This window comes from Hemitrygon akajei, chromosome 2 (assembly GCF_048418815.1).
Source record: "Hemitrygon akajei chromosome 2, sHemAka1.3, whole genome shotgun sequence".
Lineage (NCBI taxonomy): Eukaryota > Metazoa > Chordata > Chondrichthyes > Myliobatiformes > Dasyatidae > Hemitrygon > Hemitrygon akajei.
The window spans coordinates 43,155,104-43,174,383 of NC_133125.1; the positions used below are offsets into that span (position 1 = coordinate 43,155,104).

The following is a 19,280-nucleotide window of genomic DNA, read 5'->3' on the forward strand; positions in this document are numbered from 1 at the left end:
ACCCCCTCACTCCTTCATCCACCCCCTTTCCCTTCAGTACTCACAAGTTGCACAGAATCTCTTGCTATTCCCATTCCACCGTCTGTAAACAACAGAAAGCTCACAAGAAGCTGATTGATTAGATCTTTCAGATGACTTTCTTTTATGGAGACATTGTTGGTAACTATTGCAGTTTGCACATCTTCAGGATTCAAGTCTCTTTTGTTCCTGAGAACTTTTAGTTGATTGTACACAAATTTCAGCTCCTCCTGAATATTGAAAGAAAGATGAACATAATTGTAAAATAAAAGCTATTAGATAATAGGTATTTTAATAATAAATTCTAACAAGTCAAATTAAATCATCATGGACCATCTTGAAATTGTGAAAGGCAACTATCCTTTAAAAATATGATGGATTCATGCACTTGCACTGATGTAGGGACTACAATCCCTGTGACTAAATCTGCTCAACAGAATAATTAACTACACTGGGCGCTGTGCCAAATCTTGTGTTCTCAACATGAAAGGAGGTGGAAGAAAGCCCCTTAACAGATGTGGACAGCATTTATATTGTGGGAAAAGAGCACAAGATTCCATCAGAAGTTCACTTAAAAACATTACAGTCACAGAGCAAGAGTGTTTTATCACAATGCATTTTCACTGAACTGATGAAATACCTCATTCAGTTTGATAGTAAAGATTAACCAAAATATTGCCAGAGGGCAGTCACAAAAAAGGCAACTTTAAATATTTATTTTGAAAGACTGGTCTTTTTCTAGTAAAGCTGATGGATTCTGGATGACTGATATGCATTTCATTTGACTACCTTGTGCTATGTTTCTCTATAACAAAAACTTGCAATGTATAGTGACAGTAAAAAAAAAATCCCAGTGATTCAGATCATGGTTTACTTATGATCCTCATGGTTTTGCTTTGCCTTTTCATCATTCTAATATAATTCATACTTTAAAGATGGCATGCTGGAGAAATGCTTCACTTGATCTAGCTTCAGTCCCTGCACTTCCAAGTTCATGGTACAAAATCCACCTCCCCCCACTGTTGTTTATATCCCATCATGAAGTCTGGGTTATTTAAAAAAAAAGCTGCCCTCAAATTTATTTTGTAATTAAATATGATTATGACTTGTAGAAATTTAAATACTCAAATGCCATTTATCTGCCCTAACCCTTAATCTTTTTAATATCTATAATTCTATTCTTTTTGAATTCTCAGTCCTCCAAAGGTACAGAATCACATTAATTTGCCATTCCTTGAAGTCAGAGAGAAGAAATTCCATATTCCCTTAAATTGGCAGTATAACACCTATTTCTAGACGACTTGGGCAGCATTTCCCCAAAGTCTATCCTATTAAGCCCAAAGAAGTTTGTAACTTTTAATGAAGATACCAAGTTCTTCTAAGCTACAGAGAAATAAAAACTTTGCCTACTCAATCTGTATTTTTATCACTCTAGGAACCAGTCCGATGAATCTGTACTCCTTCTGTGGCAAGTAAAGCCTCTTTTGGGAAAGGATACCAGAATTGTACAGGACTTAGATAATGGTCTCAGCGAGGCCTAATATTACAGCATTATGACATCTTTATTCAAATTCATTTATGTTAAGGCCACTGTACCTAATTAAGTAGTGTGCCTGCAGGTTAGCTTTCAAGGACCTGTATTCAAGAATTCCCAGGTACCTTTCCACGTCAGATTTTCCCAGCAATCTTGAAGAAATACATCCTCCTACCTAAAATAGTTGGGGCCCAAGCATCAAATGCTGCAGTATCTCAGTACCCAGAGCCTGCCTACCGAAGAAGATCCATTATTACTAGTTTGCTTTCCATCAACTAACCAACTGCGAATCCACACTAATGTATTACACAAAATTCCACGTGCTGTATGTACTGTATCCTTTTTTTTAATCAACCACCTGTGCAGGACTTCATCAAACCTTATGAAAAACCAGTTACACTATACTGTATATGCTAGTTGCCCCTCGTCCATTCTATTGGATGCATCCTCAAAAAACAGTCAATTTCCTTTTCAGAAATTTATGTTGACTCTTCTCAATCATTATTGTCTTCATGTCTCTCTATCCGTTATTATAGGTTTCGGCATTTTCCAAGTCAGCGATGTCACAAGGGGAGTAAATTTCTCTCTCCCTTTTAAAATGGGGGGGGGGGGGTGAGGGTGGTAAGGCAGACAACATTTGCTACCTTTACATCTGCACAAACCATTGCAGAAGCTAGAAAATTTTGGAAGAGATAACCAGAATTTTTACTATTTCTGAAGCTTTTTTTGAAACACCAGCAAGAATACACCCCCCCTTCTTTTTTTGAAAAACAAGTCTCATAGACCAATATCAGCTTGCCAATACTAAGTTCATTAAATCAGTTATTTATCTGGAAAATAACTGGACAGTTAAAAACTAAAAAGAATAAAAGCTCCTACAGTGTGTAATACTGCTTTGTAACCCTAGTAGTCATAAATGTGGCTATGTCCTATCAACTTAGCAACAATAACAGGAAAAATAAATCCCCAATAAAAGTATATATTGAACTCAAACATAATCATAACAAATTACAATAAGGGTATAATTGCTTGACCAATGAACAATGTGAATGAAAAACTTTTAGATTTAAACAATTAAAAGTGACACAACATATAGCTATGGATAACTAACTTTTTGCAAGACAAAACTTTCAGTTGTTAAAAGAGTCAGTTAACAAATTTACATAATGATGCATGATGGGACTCTTGTTATTCACAATTTGTACTGTTGAGAAACTGATTTTGATTTTGTACATCTGGACAATATCAAATTGGAAGGGGCTGTCAACTCTAAAGAAAACTGAACATAAAGAAACAGAATAGGCCATTCAGCTCCCAAAACTAGATGTGCCATCTAATATGATCATGGCAGATCTTTTTAACTCAAAAATGTTTCTTGTCTGTACTTGATCCCCTTAATACCAAAAAGGCTTTTGACAACTGCAAAGAAATTGCACAGCAAAGATCACGAAGGAAGGTCTAAATGGGGAGACAATTTCATCATATTTCTTGGAAAATATGAAATTAAAATCGGATGTGAAAAATGCAAACTTCATCAAAAGATGATGAGACAGTTCAGTAAGACATTAACAAGAGTAGATTAAACAAAATGCTAATTTCCTGAGAGGCTGAATTGAAAATTAGAGAAGTTATGCTAATTTAAAATAAATCATAGGTAAACAATTCATGGGCAATTCTGGTGGCAGTATTATGTATTGAAAAAAATTCTAAGGATAATATCCAAACTGTCAAGTTATATTCCCAAAGGAACGCTGTACATGTTGAGCATGACAGGAAGAAACTGATACAACAACATTGAAGGCCAACAAAAATAGCCACCACAGGGAGAGGTTGAGGAGAACATGGAAAAGGATATCAGTGAAGGGAAAAGAGTAATTCTAAGGCAAGTTGATAAAAGCAGAGATGAATTATTTGCGATTACTCACCTGAATTTGCCCAGCATTTTCTATATAATTTCACAATTGCACCTGTAATCTTATTATTATATCTAGATTTTCTGTTTTTTTCCCACATTAGTACAAGAGGCTGAGGGGAGATCTGATAAGAGGTTTACAAGATTATGAAAGGCAGATTGAGTGGACAGAGAGTATGCTCCCAAGGTTGAATGGTCTAATACCAGAGGGCATGCATTGAAGGTGAGAGGGGGTAGGTTCAGGGAGTACGTTTTTTCACTCAGACTGTCATGGATGTGTGGAATGCACTTCCTGGTGTGGTGGTAGAGGCAAATGCATAGAGGCTTTTTAGACACGTTTCGATAGGCACATGCCTGTAATGAAGATGGAGAGAGATACACATTGTGCAGGAAGTTTGGGTGTTTTTGATTTGCTTTTCAGCTGGTTTGGCACAACATTGTGGACCGAATGGTCTGTTCCTGTGCTGTACTCTTCTGTTCTATGATTGACGATTGCCTTCAATATTAAATAGCATTTATTGAAAGATTCTTGCAGATCAATGTACATTACATTTTTTAAAGTTTTTGTTAAGCAGGATCGTTCCTTCAACTGGCTACTTTAAGATTTCAATAGTTGACGTAGACATAGGGTAAACAAAGGAAATATGGTAATACATACAATATTTAGGTTTGCTCTTCATACTTTTTTCACTGATGCAAGTTTTAAAAAGTTATCATATATTGGAGTTGGTGTAGGGAGACTTGAGAAAAGTAATTTAATATAGACAATTTTTATCATATGTATTGGATTTGAGAGAAACTTACCAGTAATTGTTTCTCTTCTTGGTCTTTCATAAGTGGTTTATTGTAGAACAACAAAAGCCAAAGGAGAACCTCAGAGAAATCATCTGCAGTCATCAACTGCTGTAAGGCAACATTCAGCCAGTCTCCAAAGTGAACCAGCAAAAACCAGTTTTCAAAGAGATTTGAAGTGGTTCTACAAAAAGACATTAAAAGTTGGCACTAGAAGTAAATTAAACACAATCAACTTATAACACTTTTCCAGTCAATAAACTAAATTTCGGATTACATTATATCTCCCCCTTTCATTTCAGTACTACTTGTAACTTTCATCAGTATTCTTCCAAGATACTAAAAGTGCTGAACATCTCTGCTCATCTCGTGTTGCTGTAGTCATCACTTAGGAATCTTGCAGGTCACCATATTGCAGTGTGTTGTACAGAGTTGTTTGTCCAGATCAGCTTGAAGAAGACGTATGTCATAATTTGTTCCCACAAGAAAATTCTTGTGAAACTGTAAAGCTGCATATACTGAGTGAATCTTAACAGGAAGACAAGCTAACTGATACAGCTGGAATAAGTGAAAGCCTTGCCCTTCATAAGAAGTATTACCACTGAACAATGCAGCAAGACTCTGCTTGGGCTCATTGAAGAATGGCTCTTTGAACAATGTAAGAGAGGAACATGTTAAATAAAGCCCTTTCTTCTTGCACTGGTAGTTAAAAAAGTAACGCTTATGACCACAGCCTGTCCCAAACCTTTTTACAACTAACAAAGAACTTTGGGATCCTTTGTGATCAATATTGTAATGTAGAAAGAATATCAACTAATTTCTTTGATAACAAACTAATCGACGTTTAGGACGTGATTGAGGGATAAACATTACCTAGGTATTTGGGAATTACTTTCATGGTCCTTTATGAAATAATACCCTGGGATCTTTTACATGCATCTAATAGATTAGGCAGAACCTTAGATTTTGATGTATTTTGAGGTGAAGGAAAAAAGCCCATTTGAGTGCTGCAAGTTGTATTACAAAGCTGATGTAGAGACATCTGACAGGTCAGGCAGACAACATTTGTTTGTGCTTCTGAGATCATGATAGGAGGTTTGTTCTTAGTGTCATCCTCAACGCTCATTCTTCACTTCGGATGGATGGTCAGGAATATTCAGGAGTCAATGTTAGGATACCGCATTTTTTTCCGAAGCCTTCAAAACATCTTTAAATCTCTTCTTCATTTACCTGTAATCACATTTCATTATAAGGCTCAAAGCAGAATATCTTCTTTGAGAGTCTGATGTAAGACAATTGAACAAATGGACTTCAATACTAGGAATATTGGCCTGGTAGATGACACTGACTTTGGTACATATATCCTTTATAGTGGATTTTGAGACAACATTGGTTGGTTTCTCTGGAACGAATGATGTTGATAGCCTAGATCTCAGAGAGCGGGTATCACTGCTGACCAGCAGATTAAGACCAAGATATAGGAGACAGCTGTAGTTCAGTCAGATTTTTTAAATTATCAGGCCAAATTAATGTTCAATTTTCACATACCCTACATTCACATCTTTAGAAATGGTTATTATGATGTTGGGAGTAGATTTCAATGTACTATGGTTGAAGTAAAAATGTTAATTGGAAATATACAGAATATTGAAATATAAATCTTAATAGAGCTTTACTGTCACAAACAAGAGAAAATCTGCAGATGCTGAAAATCCAAGCAACACACACAAATTGCTGGAGGAACTCAGCAGGCCAGGCAGCATCTATGGAAAAGTGTACAGTTGACATTTCGGGCCGAGGCCCTTCAGCCAGGCTGGAGAAAAAAAGGTGAGGAGTAGAGTTAAAAGGTGAGGAGAGGGGAGGGAGAAACACAAAGTGATAGGTGAAACTGGGAGGGGGAGGGGTGAAGCAAAGAGCTGAGAAGTTGATTTGTGAAAGAGACACAGGGTTGGAGAAGGGGGAGTCTAATAGGAGAGGACAGAATGCCATGGAAGAAAGTAAAGGGGGGAAGGAGCTGCAGAGGGAGGTGATGGGCAGGCAAGGAGATAAGGTGAGAGAGGGAAAGGGGGATTGGAATGGTGAAGAGGGGTGCATTACAGGAAGTTTGAGAAATTGATGTTCCTGCCATCAGGTTGGAAGCTACCCAGATGGAATATAAGATGTTGTTACTGTGTTTAGCTAATTTACCAAAACTCTTTAACCGATATTTTTAAAATTTAGAATTAGTCCTTGTAAACCACTGGAATAGAGGCTTCGAAAGGCACTCTATAAAATGCATGCTCTTTTATACTACTAAAAATGTTTTAAGAGAGAAGGCCAAAGGTTTTTTTTACTGCAAGATACAACTCTGAAGGGAGAGTCTCACTTTGTAACCCAGGATTAGCATGTATGCGTACCTCCAATGGTGAGACAAGGCAAAGGGCACTTTAGTCTTTCATCTGATTCCCACAACAAGGCTAACTATGGCACTCAACTTCAAACAGTTCTCCTTTCCATTTCAAAATACCCACAGTAATAGTGGATCCTTGGTGTGAGATCCATTGACAACTTTTGGCAAAAGCCTGTAAACTTATTTGGCTGTACATTCCTAGATTTCTCTGTGTTGAGTCTCACTAGGCTGGGGAAAGCTGTGCGGCCAAATTAACAGTGGTTTCCATCACCTCCAACAGAAAGCAATGGGTGAGCCTTTATGAAGTAGAGAGTTTATCAACTCAGGGAACCACTGCTGCGAGTCACCAGCTAATACTAATGCCAACCTCATACATTGCCTTGGTGGCTCACTCTGTACAGAAGCACATGGTGATGAAATAACCTTTATTTCAGGACCAACTGTGGAGTGCCGAGTTCTTAACCAGGTTCCTGGACCAGCTTTACGCACTGATTCCACTGCTTCTCTCACTCCTGGGAATCTATTCTGAGCACTAAGCAAGCTATCGGTCTATCTACAGTACTATATACTTCCATCACCACATATATCCTGAAATCTTCACTTATTCACAGCTGTAGTATTAACATCACAGATCACCAACTAAGGACTGTACATCCAGTTAATTATGGATTTGAAAAAGAAAATGCTGAATAAAGAAAAGTGGGAGTGTCAGTTTTTTCAGTTCTCCATCCAGTCTATATATTCCAGCCAACATTGAGTGTGCTCCACCATTTCATCATGGCTGATCCATTTCCCTCTCAACCCCATTCTCCTGTTTCCTCCCGGTAACCTTTCACGGCCTGACTAATAGAACATATAACAATACAGCACAGTACAGGCCCTTCGGCCCACAATGTTGTGCCGACCCTTAAACCCTGCCTCCCATATAACCCTCCACCTTAAATCCCTTCATGTACCTGGCTAGTAGTCTCTTAAATTTCACTGGTGTATCTGCCTCCACCACTGACTCAGGCAGTGCATTCTACGCACCAACCACTCTCTGAGTAAAAAACCTTCCTCTAATACTCCCCCTTGAACTTTCCTCCCCTTACATTAAAGCCATGCCCTCTTGTACTGAGCAGTGGTGCCCTGGGAAAGAGGTGCTGGCTGTCCACTCTATCCTATTCCTCTTAATATCTTGTATACCTCTATCATGTCTCTTCTCATCCTCCTTCTCTCCAGAGAGTAAAGCCCTAGCTCCCTTAATCTGCGATCATAATGCATACTCTCTAAACCAGGCAGCATCCTGGTAAATCTCCTCTGTACCCTTTCCAGTGCTTCCACATCCTTCCTATAGTGAGACGACCAGAACTGGACACAGTACTCCAAGTGTGGCCTAACCAGAGTTTTATAGAGCTGCATCATTACCCCGCGACTCTTAAACTCTATCCCTCGACTTATGAAAGCTAACACTCCATAAGCCGGAGGCAACTTTCAGGGATCTGTGGACATGTACCCCCAGATCCCTCTGCTCCTCCACACTTCCAAGTATCCTGCCTTTTACTTTATACTCTGCCTTGGAGTTTGTCCTTCCAAAGTGTACCACCTCACACTTCTCCGGGTTGAAATCCATCTGCCACTTCGGCATCCTATCAATGTCTCTCTGCAATCTTCGACAATCCTCATCACTATCCACAACACCACCAACCTTTGTGTCGTCTGCAAACTTGCCAACCCACCCTCCTACCCCCACATCCAGGTCGTTAATAAAAATCACGAAAAGTAGAGGTCCCAGAACTGATCCTGTGGGACACCACTAGTCACAACCCTCCAATCCAAATGTACTCCCTCAACCATGAACCTCTGCTCTCTGCAAGCAAGCCAAGTCTGAATCCACCTGGCCAAACTTCTCTGGATCCCATGCCTTCTGGCTTTCTGAATAAGCCTACCGTGAAAGACCTCGGAAAAATCAAGAACCTATTACCCTATCAAGTCATTGGCCTCCACAGCTGCCTGTGGCAACAAATTCCACAGATTCACCACCTTCTGGCTAAAGAAATTCCTTCTCATCTCTGTTCTAAAGTGATGTCCCTTTATCTATGGGTTTCCAACCTCTTTTATGCCATGGACTAACACCATTAAACAAAGGGCCTATGGACACCAGGTTGGGAACCCCTGCTCTATTCTGAGACTGTGCACTCTAGTCCTGGATTACCCCCACCATAGGAAACATCCTCTCCGCATCCACTCAATCCAGGCCTTTCAACATTCAATAGGTTTCCATGAGATCCCCCCCTCATTCTTCTAAATTTTCTTTTGTGGAGGATTACAAATCCCTATTATTGCAAAAAATTAGAACTGACAGATAGACTTCCGAGGAATGTGTGTTTATGTGAACCTTTGGTTGAACTTAGGTTTACACAATCTGTTCTGACTGTCACTTTGGAAACCTGACTGAATAGTTTGACCAAGATAGTAATCTTATATTCACAGTATAAATAAGACATACTTTGTGTTGTTGGTCTAATACGTTTGAAATGCAAGTTGATTTAACAGTTCAAATTTTAATTAAGAATCATCAACATGAGATAGTTTAAAAAGTGGAAAGCAAATTTAAAGTGTACAGTTGAAGTCAAAAATTTACATATACTTAGGCTGCAGTCATTAAAACTCATTGTTTAACCACTCCACAGATTTCATATTAGCAAACTATAGTTTTGGCAAGACGTTGAGGACATCATCCTTTGTGCATGACACCAGTAATTTTTCCAACAATTGTTTACAGACAGATTATTTCACTTTTAATTGACTATATCACAATTCCAGTGGGTCAGAAATTTACAAACAAAATCAAAAGAAATCAGCCAAGACCTCAGAAAAAAGAACTAGTGGACCTCCACAAGTCTGGTTCGTCCTTGGGAGCAATTTCCAAATGCCTGAAGGTACCACATTCATCTGTACAAACAATAGAACACAAGTATAAACACCATGGGACCACGCAGCCGTCATACCGCTCAGGAAGGAGACACATTCTGTCTCCTAGAGATGAATGTACTTTGGCGTGAAAAGTGCAAATCAATCCCAGACAACAGCAAAGGACCTTGTGAAGATGCTGGAGGTAACGGGAGACAAGAATCTATACCCACAGTAAAACGAGTCCTATATCGACATAACCTGAAAGGCTGCTCAGCAAGGAAGAAGCCACTGCTCCAAAACCGCCATAAAAAAGTCAGACTACAGTTTGCAAGTGCACATGGGGACAAAGATCTTACTTCTTGGTGAAATTCCTCTGGTCTGATGAAACAAAAATTGAACTGTTGGCCATAATGACCATTGTTATGTTTGGAGGAAAAAGGGTGAGACTTGCAAGCCGAAGAACACCATCCCAACCATGAAACATGGGGGTGGCAGCATCATGTTGTGGGGGTGCTTTACTGCAGGAGGGACTGGTCCACTTCACAAAATAGATGGTATCATGAGGAAGGAAAATTATGTGGATATATTGAAGCAACGTCTGAAGAAATCAGCCAGGAAGTTAAAGCTTGGTTGCAAATGGGTCTTCCAAATGGACAATGACCCCAAGCATACCTTCAAAGCTGTGGCAAGATTGCTTAAGGACAACAAAGTCAAAGTATTGGAGTGGCCATCACAAAACCCTGACCTCAATCTGATAGAAAATTTGTGGGCAGAACTGAAAAAGTGTGTGCGAGCAAGGAGGCCTACAAACCTGACTCAGTTACACCAGTTCTGTCTGGCGGAATGGAACAAAATTCCAGCAGCTTGTTGTGAGAAGCTCGTGGAAGCCTACCCTAAACGTTTGATCCAAGTTAAATAATTTAAAGGCAATGCTACCAAATACTAACAAAGTGTATGTAAACTTCTAACCCACTGGGAATGTGATGAAAGAAATTAAATCTGAAATAAATCATTCTCTCTACTATTATTCTGACATTTCACATTCTTAAAATAAAGTTGTGATCCTAACTGACCTAAGACAGGGAATGTTTTCTAGGATTAAATGTCAGGAATTGTGAAAAACTGAGTTTAAATGTATTTGGCTAAAGTGTATGTAAACTTCTGACTTCAACTGTACATTGTGTGTTTGATGCACCATCAATAACTCTCGGAGACGGGAGGCAAACAATAGGCTTTTATTAGCAGCAAAAGAGACCACAACATCTTGGAGACTGAGGGGGGAGCAGTGCCTCCAATCGCCTTTATACAGGGGTCTGTGGGAGGAGCCACAGGAGCAGTCAGCAGAGGGGCGTGTCCAGACCGGTATACATAGTTTACCACATTCACCCCCCCTTTGTTTTAAAAGAGAGTCCCCATGGGGCGAAGTTTCTTATAAGTATATTTACAGGTTAAGTCTATCAGGCGGTCGAGTCTGTCGCTGCGATCTACGTAGCACCGGTGGTGATTGCACCAGTGCCGGTGGTTGTGCTGGTTCCGGCCTGACTTGAGGTGTCAGCCCATTAGGCGTCAGCAATCCCTCATGCATGTGTGTGGCGCCCGGTATGAGAGTGTCGTGAGGAGTCTGTGTAGGGCTTAGTGTGCGCGGTGTCTCGTGGGTATATACATCGGTGGGTACGGGGTTCATAGTCACCGTGGAGTGTTCGGGGTAGGGGTCTGGTGCTCCTGCGGGCGCCAGGTCGCTGACGGAGACCGTGTCCTCCCGCCCATCAGGTAAGACCACGTAGGCATACTGGGGGTTCGCATGAAGTAGGTGAACCCTCTCGACCAGTGGGGAGTATTTATTGCTCCTCACATGTTTCCGGAGTAGCACTGGCCCTGGGGACGTCAGCCAAGCCAGTAGGGTGGTCCCACTGGCAGACTTCCTGGGAAAAGAAAAGAGTCGCTCATGAGGGGTGGCATTGGTGGACGTGCATAACAGGGAGCGGATGGAGTGGAGTGCCTCGGGGAGGACCTCCTGCCAGCGAGAGACCGGCAATCCCTTTGACCTAAGGCCTAAGAGTGTGGCCTTCCACACTGTGGCATTCTCCCTCTCCACCTGTCCATTCCCCCGGGGATTATAGCTCGTGGTCCTACTAGTAGCAATACCCCTAGCCAGCAGGTACTGGCGCAGCTCGTCACTCATAAACGAGGACCCTCTATCACTGTGGATATAGCAAGGATATCCGAACAGAGTGAAGAGCTGGCGCAGGGCTATTATGACGGACGTGGCAGTGGTATCGGGGCAGGGGATGACAAAGGGGAACCGTGAGTACTCGTAGATTATGTTGAGAAAGTAGACATTGCGGTCGGTGGAGGGAAGGGGGCCCTTAAAGTCAACACTCAGTCGCTCAAAGGGGCGGGTGGCCTTGATAAGTTGTGCCTTTTCAGGACGGTAGAAGTGCGGTTTGCACTCAGCGCAGACTTGGCAGTCTCTGGTCATCGTCCTGATTTCCTCAAGGGAGTAAGGCAGATTCCGGGCTTTCACGAAATGGTAAAGTCGGGTGACCCCCAGGTGGCAAAGATGTGCATGGAGGGCGTATAGCTGGTCGAGCTGCGAACTGGCACACGCTCCCCGGGATAGGGCATCAGGGGGCTCATTGAGCCTTCCAGGCAGGTACAGGATGTCATAGTTGTAGGTGGAGAGTTATATTCTCCACCTCAAAATTTTATCATTTTTGATTTTGCCCCACTGTTGGTTGCTAAACATGAACGCAACTGAGCGCTGGTCGGTCAGCAAGGTGAACCTTTTGTCGGCGAGATAGTGCCTCCAGTGCCTAATAGCTTCCACTATGGCCTGGGCTTCTTTCTCCACCGCGGAGTGCCGAATTTCAGGGCCCTGAAGGGTACGAGAGAAGAATGCTACCGGCCTTCCTGCCTGATTGAGGGTAGCAGCCAGCGTGAAGTCGGAGGCGTCACTCTCTACTTGGAAGGGAATGGTCTCGTCCACCGCATGCATCGCTGCTTTGGCAATGTCCCCTTTAATGCGGCTGAAGGCCGCGCGGGCCTCGACTGAGAGGGGAAATGCGGTGGACTTGACCAGGGGGCGGGCCTTGTCTGCGTTGTGAGGGACCCATTGGGCGTAATAGGAAAAGAAACCCAGCCACCGTTTGAGGGCTCTGAGGGTGGTGGGAAGAGAAAGTTCCAACAGGGGGCGCATACGGTCGGGGTCGGGGTCAGGGCCAATGACCCTGTTCTCCACGACATACACAAGGATAGCAAGTTGGATGGTTTCGAACACACACTTGTCGCTGTTATAGGTAAGGTTAAGAGCTTTAGCCGCTTGGAAAAATCGTTGGAGGTTGGTGTCGTGATCCTGCCAGTTGTGACCGCAGATGGTGATGTTATCCAGATGTGGGAATGTGGCCTTCAGTTGGCACTGGTCCACCATCCAGTCCATCTCCCTCTAGAAGACAGAGACACCATTTGTGACACCGAAGGGGACGCGCAGGAAGTGATAGAGCCTGCTGCCCGCCTCGAAGCCGGTGTAGGGGCGGTCCTCTGGGCGGATGGGGAGCTGATGGTAAGCGGATTTCAGGTCTATTGTCAAGTACACCTTGTACTGAGCTATCTGGTTGACCATATCCGCGATGCAGGGTAGGGGGTACATGTCAAGCTGCGTGAACCTATTGATGGTCTGGCTATAGTCCACGACCATCCTATTTTTCTGCCCTGTCCGAACAACAACCACCTGGGCCCTCCAAGGACTTGTGCTTGGCTCAATGATCCCCTCCCTGAGCAGCCGCTGCACCTCTGACTGAATGAAAGCCCTGTCCCCCGTGCTGTAGCTCCTGCTTTTAGTTGCCACAGGTTTACAGTCAGGGGTCAGGTTGGCGAACAGCGGTGGGGGAGGGATCTTGAGGGTGGAGAGGCTGCAAGTAGTGTCAGTAGCGTGGCTGTTGGCATGGTGTTGGGTGGGATGTGCGAGTCGGTGTGTGTGTGTGGTCAGTAGCGGGGTATATGAAGAAGTCCCACAAAACTGAGGATTTCTGACAGTGATTGGTGGGAGGGGCCCGTCATACTCCATTGTCACACTTTTCAGGTGGCTCTGGAAGTCGAGCCCCAATAGCACAGGGGCACACAGTTGAGGCATGACCAGTAACGCAAAGTCCCGATATTCTGTGCCCTGCACAACCAGTGTTGCTACACAACCCCCCCGGATGTCAGTGGAATGCGATCCAGAAGCCAAGGTGACTCTCTGACTTACCGGCCGTGTCACGAGTCCACAGCGTTGCACTGTGTCCGGGTCAATAAAACTCTCAGTGCTGCCCATGTCAAACAGGCAGCTAGTCCTGTGCCCCTCCACCAGGATGTCCATCATTGACCTTGCGAGCTGGTGTGGAGTGCTCTGGTCGAAGGTCACGGAGGCCAGAGTTGAATCACCGTCTTGGTGCCTGGTAAGCACCCGTGGGTCGGAGGCGGGGCGAGGTGGCGCCGACAAAGATGGACCCCCCATGCCTCGCACGCGGCGGGCAGGCAAGATGGCGGCGACCAAGATGGCGACCTCCATGCCTTGCATGTGGCTGTTCCGCCGTCAGTCCCCTGCAGTCGCAGGCCCGCACAAGTGTCTGTAGGGCCCGGACAAACTCAGCGCTCGACTCTCCGGCCCGCTGCCGCCGTGTCGCTAAGCGATGTCTCGCGTAGATGGTGTTCACCGGCCGCAGGTATTGTCTTTTGAGGGCATCCATCGCACCCTGGTAGTCCGTTTGGTCTCTGATCACGGAGTAGACCCTTGCACTGACTCTGGAGAGGAGAATCTTGCGCTTTGTGGCAGAGTCGGTCACATGAATCTCCTCCAGGTACGATTCGAAGCATGCTAGCCAGAGTTCGAAAGCGTTGCCAGCTCCCTGGGATCGAGGGTCGAGATCCAGTTGGTCTGGTCATAAAATGCTCTCCATGTTTTAAAATTGCTGCTAATAAAATTGATGCACCATCAATAACTCTCAGAGACGGGAGGCGAACGATAGGCTTTTATTAGCAGCAAAAGAGACAACATCTTGGAGACTGAGGGAGGAGCAGTGCCTCCAATCGCCTTTATACAGGGGTCTGTGGGAAGAGCCACAGGAGCAGTCAGCAGAGGGGCATGTCCAGAGAGGTATACATAGTTTACCACAGAGTGTTTGGCTGTTAACTGCCAGGTGAGTGTCAGAAATAAGGATTAGAGCTTGGAATGCAATTTGCAAAGAAGATAGAGTTTGAAAATGTTCTTTTATCATTCTGATTGGGTTCATACTTGTAATTCTGGCAAGGCCCAATGGGTTACTTTCTCAGCTTTAGCATCCAAATAAGGAGGAGAGATTAAATGGACATTTCTGCAGACACAGTATGTAAGTTGCCCCTTAAAGAAACACTGGTGGGATGGATCTATACTCCCTGCAGTTTAAAAAAAGAGTTCATCTGATTGAAATGTAAGATTCCAAGTGGGATTGACAAGCTTTTACCCTTGGCTTGACAATGTATAATTAGGAAGGGGTGGTACTGTCATCCCAGAATCAAATATGACCAAACTGAGGAGAATTTACTCATTTGGTTATGAACAGTTTTGAATTCTCTAGCCTGGTGAAATCTATATTTAAAGATAAAATGAATAGAATTTTGGACTTAATGTGAATCAAAGGATAGAGAAATCAAGTCACATCATTGGTTTGTGATGCCACAATCTAAGTGAACTGTGGAGCAGGTTCAAGGAGCTAGATGATCACCTCCTCCATTTGTTACATTTTTGTTAAGAAAGGGGTTTCTTAAGGTTGTCATAGCCGGAGGGGAGGGGTTGCTGGTACTGGGGATAAGCTCCCACTACCTATTAAATACACCCAATGCTGTGCATCTCAAATAGCCTCTGAAAACTAAGTCCAGATCCTGGTCTTCACATGTGGCTTAGCTGCTAAACCCAGCAGAACTGTTTCTACTGACAGGAGACTGGGCAAAGGCGGGTTAGGTTACTGGTGCCTTCAAACCAGTCGCTTCAGGCAGATGGGGCTCGTCAGCAGCTTACCTAGGGAAAGAAAAACTCTGATCTCAAACCTCATGGGGAAGGCTTAAGGAGTAAACCCCAAGAAAAATATCCAGAGCTGGAGTCCTTAAGACAGACCTACTTTAAGTTCTATGCTGACTGGCAACTAGTGCAACGCCACTGGTGCCAACTGTATCAGTCTCTGCCGTTCCTTTTGATCAGTTGCGTGGACAGAGGAAGCCCGCTGCGTGGGCAACAGCGTGCTCTCTTTATCGTACTGCTCTGGATGGCATATTGACTGAATGTAGACATCTAGGATGCAACGTCCATGGTTGACCCCAACCAACGTTAAGAAAGGCCAGTTTAGATTCCTTATACAGTTCTTAAGTCTGTGGCTATGAAGACGCTAATTTTTTTTTTAACATACAATCATTAACTTGGGATTCCATTAGTTGCACATTTGTAATGCAGTGTCAAAATAATTGAAGCACATACCAGACTAGAAGTCCCTTGAGTCAGTTCTGGTTTGCCTTTATCTGACTCTTAATTTCCCTTAGTTTCTGTGGTCTCAAGTACTTCATATAAAGTCCTACCTCTGTCCTTAATGCATTGAAAGAAAGCAGTCCACATATATCCAAACTAATAAATTTGATGTTTCTACAACTCAGCAATTTGCTGACTAGAAGTACTATTAAATGGATTTGGTAAGTCTGAGATGTGGCAGAACATTTTTGATTAAATGACAGTAAAATGCTAAAAAGGTCAATTCTTAGTCAATTTCATTGCAACCTCTATGATTTGAAATTCACTCTGCCAGAAAATAATAAAGTATACCTCAGCATATCCTACATTACTATTTTGGTATCATCTGTATATTTCACCTGAAGGCCAAGTCCAAGCTGTAAGGTCCACTTATATTAACTGCAACATGATACATAATAATCTTCATTATAAGTCTTCATGAGACATTTAAAAGCAATCTAATTAAAGACCATACTGTTTGTGCAGAGAAAAGTTAGGCAATTCTGTTGCATGTTGCAAGAACATAATGGTAAACTGTCACTTGGCATCTTGTTACCTTGTTAATACAATGCTGAGTTCTGACTGATAACAACTAAACCTTTGCACAGACAGGATTAAATTCTGTGATGTGATAAATTTTACAGCTGTTTTCCAAGAAAACGAGTACACAAGTACATTAAGATCTCAAATCACAGCCAGGGAGACCATTCAACTCACAGATGTGAAAGATTAGAAAACTGACTTTTGAAAGAAATAAATATGACCTTCAACCAGCAGTGTCTTGTTACCACACTAATAACTGCTTAAGCATGGACAAAAATCTCTTGTGTTGACTTATGAGACAGAAATAAAGGCTTCTTTGAAAATGTTTCAGAAGTTTTGTAGAAGATTTATAACAAGGTAATAAGCTCACCGTTCGACTTTTTCATCCTGCACAATCTTCTTCAGCATTTGAGCAACGGTGGTTAGGTGTTGGCACCAGGCTGCTGACGAAACATCTGCATTTTTTTTGAGAAATTGTTTTATATGACACAAGCTAATAATGGAAGCAAGCAATCAATTAATTTATATTTAAATAATTTGGAACTATAAAACTAAAATAGTTTTATATTTTAGTATTAAAATATTATATTAAAATGTACCAAAGAAGGATATATTAAATGATGTTTAGTGAAAGGATTTATTAATTGAGTACCATCCTCCAATAGAGTAACATTCAGTCAGAACACTTGAATGTGGATTACATAACAGCTTGCAAATAAACAACAACATCCAAGAAATCACTGGGGCCTAAAAACATAAAAGAGTATACCATACAAGACTTTATCCATCCAGAATTTACAGAGTGCATGCTCATACCTAGGGCTCTCCACGGAACAGTGTATATGGTAACTTGGCTACATCTAAAAACACCCCCAGGGCATTTCATAAAGGCATTATCAAACAAGATTTAATAGAGCCACAGTGTGAAGAATTATTATGACAGACTACCAGAGTTTGGTTAATGAGGGACGCTGTGATGGTTCTAAAAGAAGCAAATTTAGAAATGTAAAGTGTAGGAAAGAGATTCCAGAAAATAAGATTCAATTGGCTGACAGCACAACTGCCAATGACCCAGCAATGAAATGTGGGGAAGCACAGAAGACAGATATTGGAGGGTTGCAAAATGATAGGGGTACTGTGATAGAGAGGGGCAAGATCACATCTAAGAAGGTAGTCAATACAAATGGAATGCAGAGTTATATGATAGAGATTTGGTAAATGATCTTGGTGGAAAAGAACAAGTGAGTTATGATTCATAATGAGTAGGCTTGTTCAAGGGAGGATTTTTAGAGAGTAAGTGTAAGTGGTAATGTTGTTTTCACATTTGTCAATACTGGTAGCTTTACAAAACATGCAAGTAACAGGCAGTAGCTACAACAGAAAAATAACATCATTTGACATCGGAAAAATGCACTTAGTAGATGATTATCAACAACATCTGACATTGAGCCACATTCCGCAATTCCAATTTAGATAACGGTAGCTTGGTCAAAGAGGCAAGTTTTAAAGAGCATCATAGAGGAAATAAAGGAAGTGGAAAGGCAGTGGGATTTAAGGGAGAGAATCCAGAATTTGTAGCTGAAGGTGCAACTATGAATAGTGGAATAATTAAAACAAGGAATTCAAATAGATAAGAAGGCAGGAGAAATTAGTGATGAATTGGGAGATACTGTGGATGGATCTGAAAATTAGGACAAGAAATTTTAAACTGAGCTGTTACTAATCCAGGAGACAATATACATCACTGAAAATGCAGCTGATGGATATACAAGACTAGTACAAATTAGCACATGGGCAGAGTTTGGAATGGTCATAACTTCATAGAAAAGTTCAAGTGCTTTGGGACTAAATTTTTGATTTTTTTTAAAATTGTGTATGATATATTGACTTATGCAAGCCTCTGACTAGGAGTCTCCCTCTTACCACCAGCCAAGCGAGGTCTTGGTGCTTGTTGGTCAGATCTGGCAATTACACATTCTGCCAGATGGATTAGACCATTTGTTCAGGGAACAAGCCCTCAAAATCCATCGCATCTCTTTCCTGCAACGTCTGCAGAACATCCCATGATGACCGCTTGTGGATTTGTAGTCAAAGGTGTTTACTTGGAAGTACTCTTCCACAAGGGACAGGTAGTGTGGCAGCGTCCAGCTGACTGGGACATTGAGTATAACAGGGCCAGGCCTATTTTCTGCAACACCAGGGAGAGGGAGATCCTCATCACATAGTGACGCCTGGTGCCCAAATACTTACAGCATCATGTAACACTGCATGAGACAGCCACAAATGAAGGTGGTCATTAGGATGAGGGCAACATTGGGTACACATCTACCCCCATTCTCTGGGTATTTGTACAATGTGAACCACAGACATGCTCTCTCTTGGACTGCCCGATAAACTAGAAGAGGTCCCAGGTTATTGCCAAGGCACTGTAACAGGGCACAGGTCACACCTGTGCCAAATACAGAAGGCTGAGAGCTTATCACTCCTAATAATCAAGTACTTTCCGGTTAATGACATGGAACACCATTTCCACAGACCCAATTTTTTGATTGACTTTGCCTATCCACTCCAGCTAATCTTTGTCTTAGACTCAGCCCCTCCTAACCAGATCCTCAGCACCTTCAGGTAGTCAGACCAAACGGTGAAGGGGATGTTGGGTCAGTTACTGAAGAACATAGCCATGATC

General features: G+C 42.4%; 1 protein-coding gene across 3 annotated transcripts in view; it reads right to left on the bottom strand.

Annotated features, from left to right (window-relative positions):
* Positions 1-19,280, bottom strand: part of fancc (FA complementation group C) — a 180,359-nt gene that overhangs the window by 1,820 nt on the left and 159,259 nt on the right. For all 3 annotated transcript variants that reach the window (XM_073071347.1, XM_073071337.1, XM_073071329.1), the window contains exons 12-14: positions 16,965-17,049; positions 4,269-4,440; positions 45-248 (exon numbers count right to left, since the gene is read on the bottom strand). In XM_073071347.1, coding sequence (XP_072927448.1) covers positions 45-248; positions 4,269-4,440; positions 16,965-17,049 — 461 coding nt within the window. The remainder of the gene's footprint in view (positions 1-44; positions 249-4,268; positions 4,441-16,964; positions 17,050-19,280) is intronic.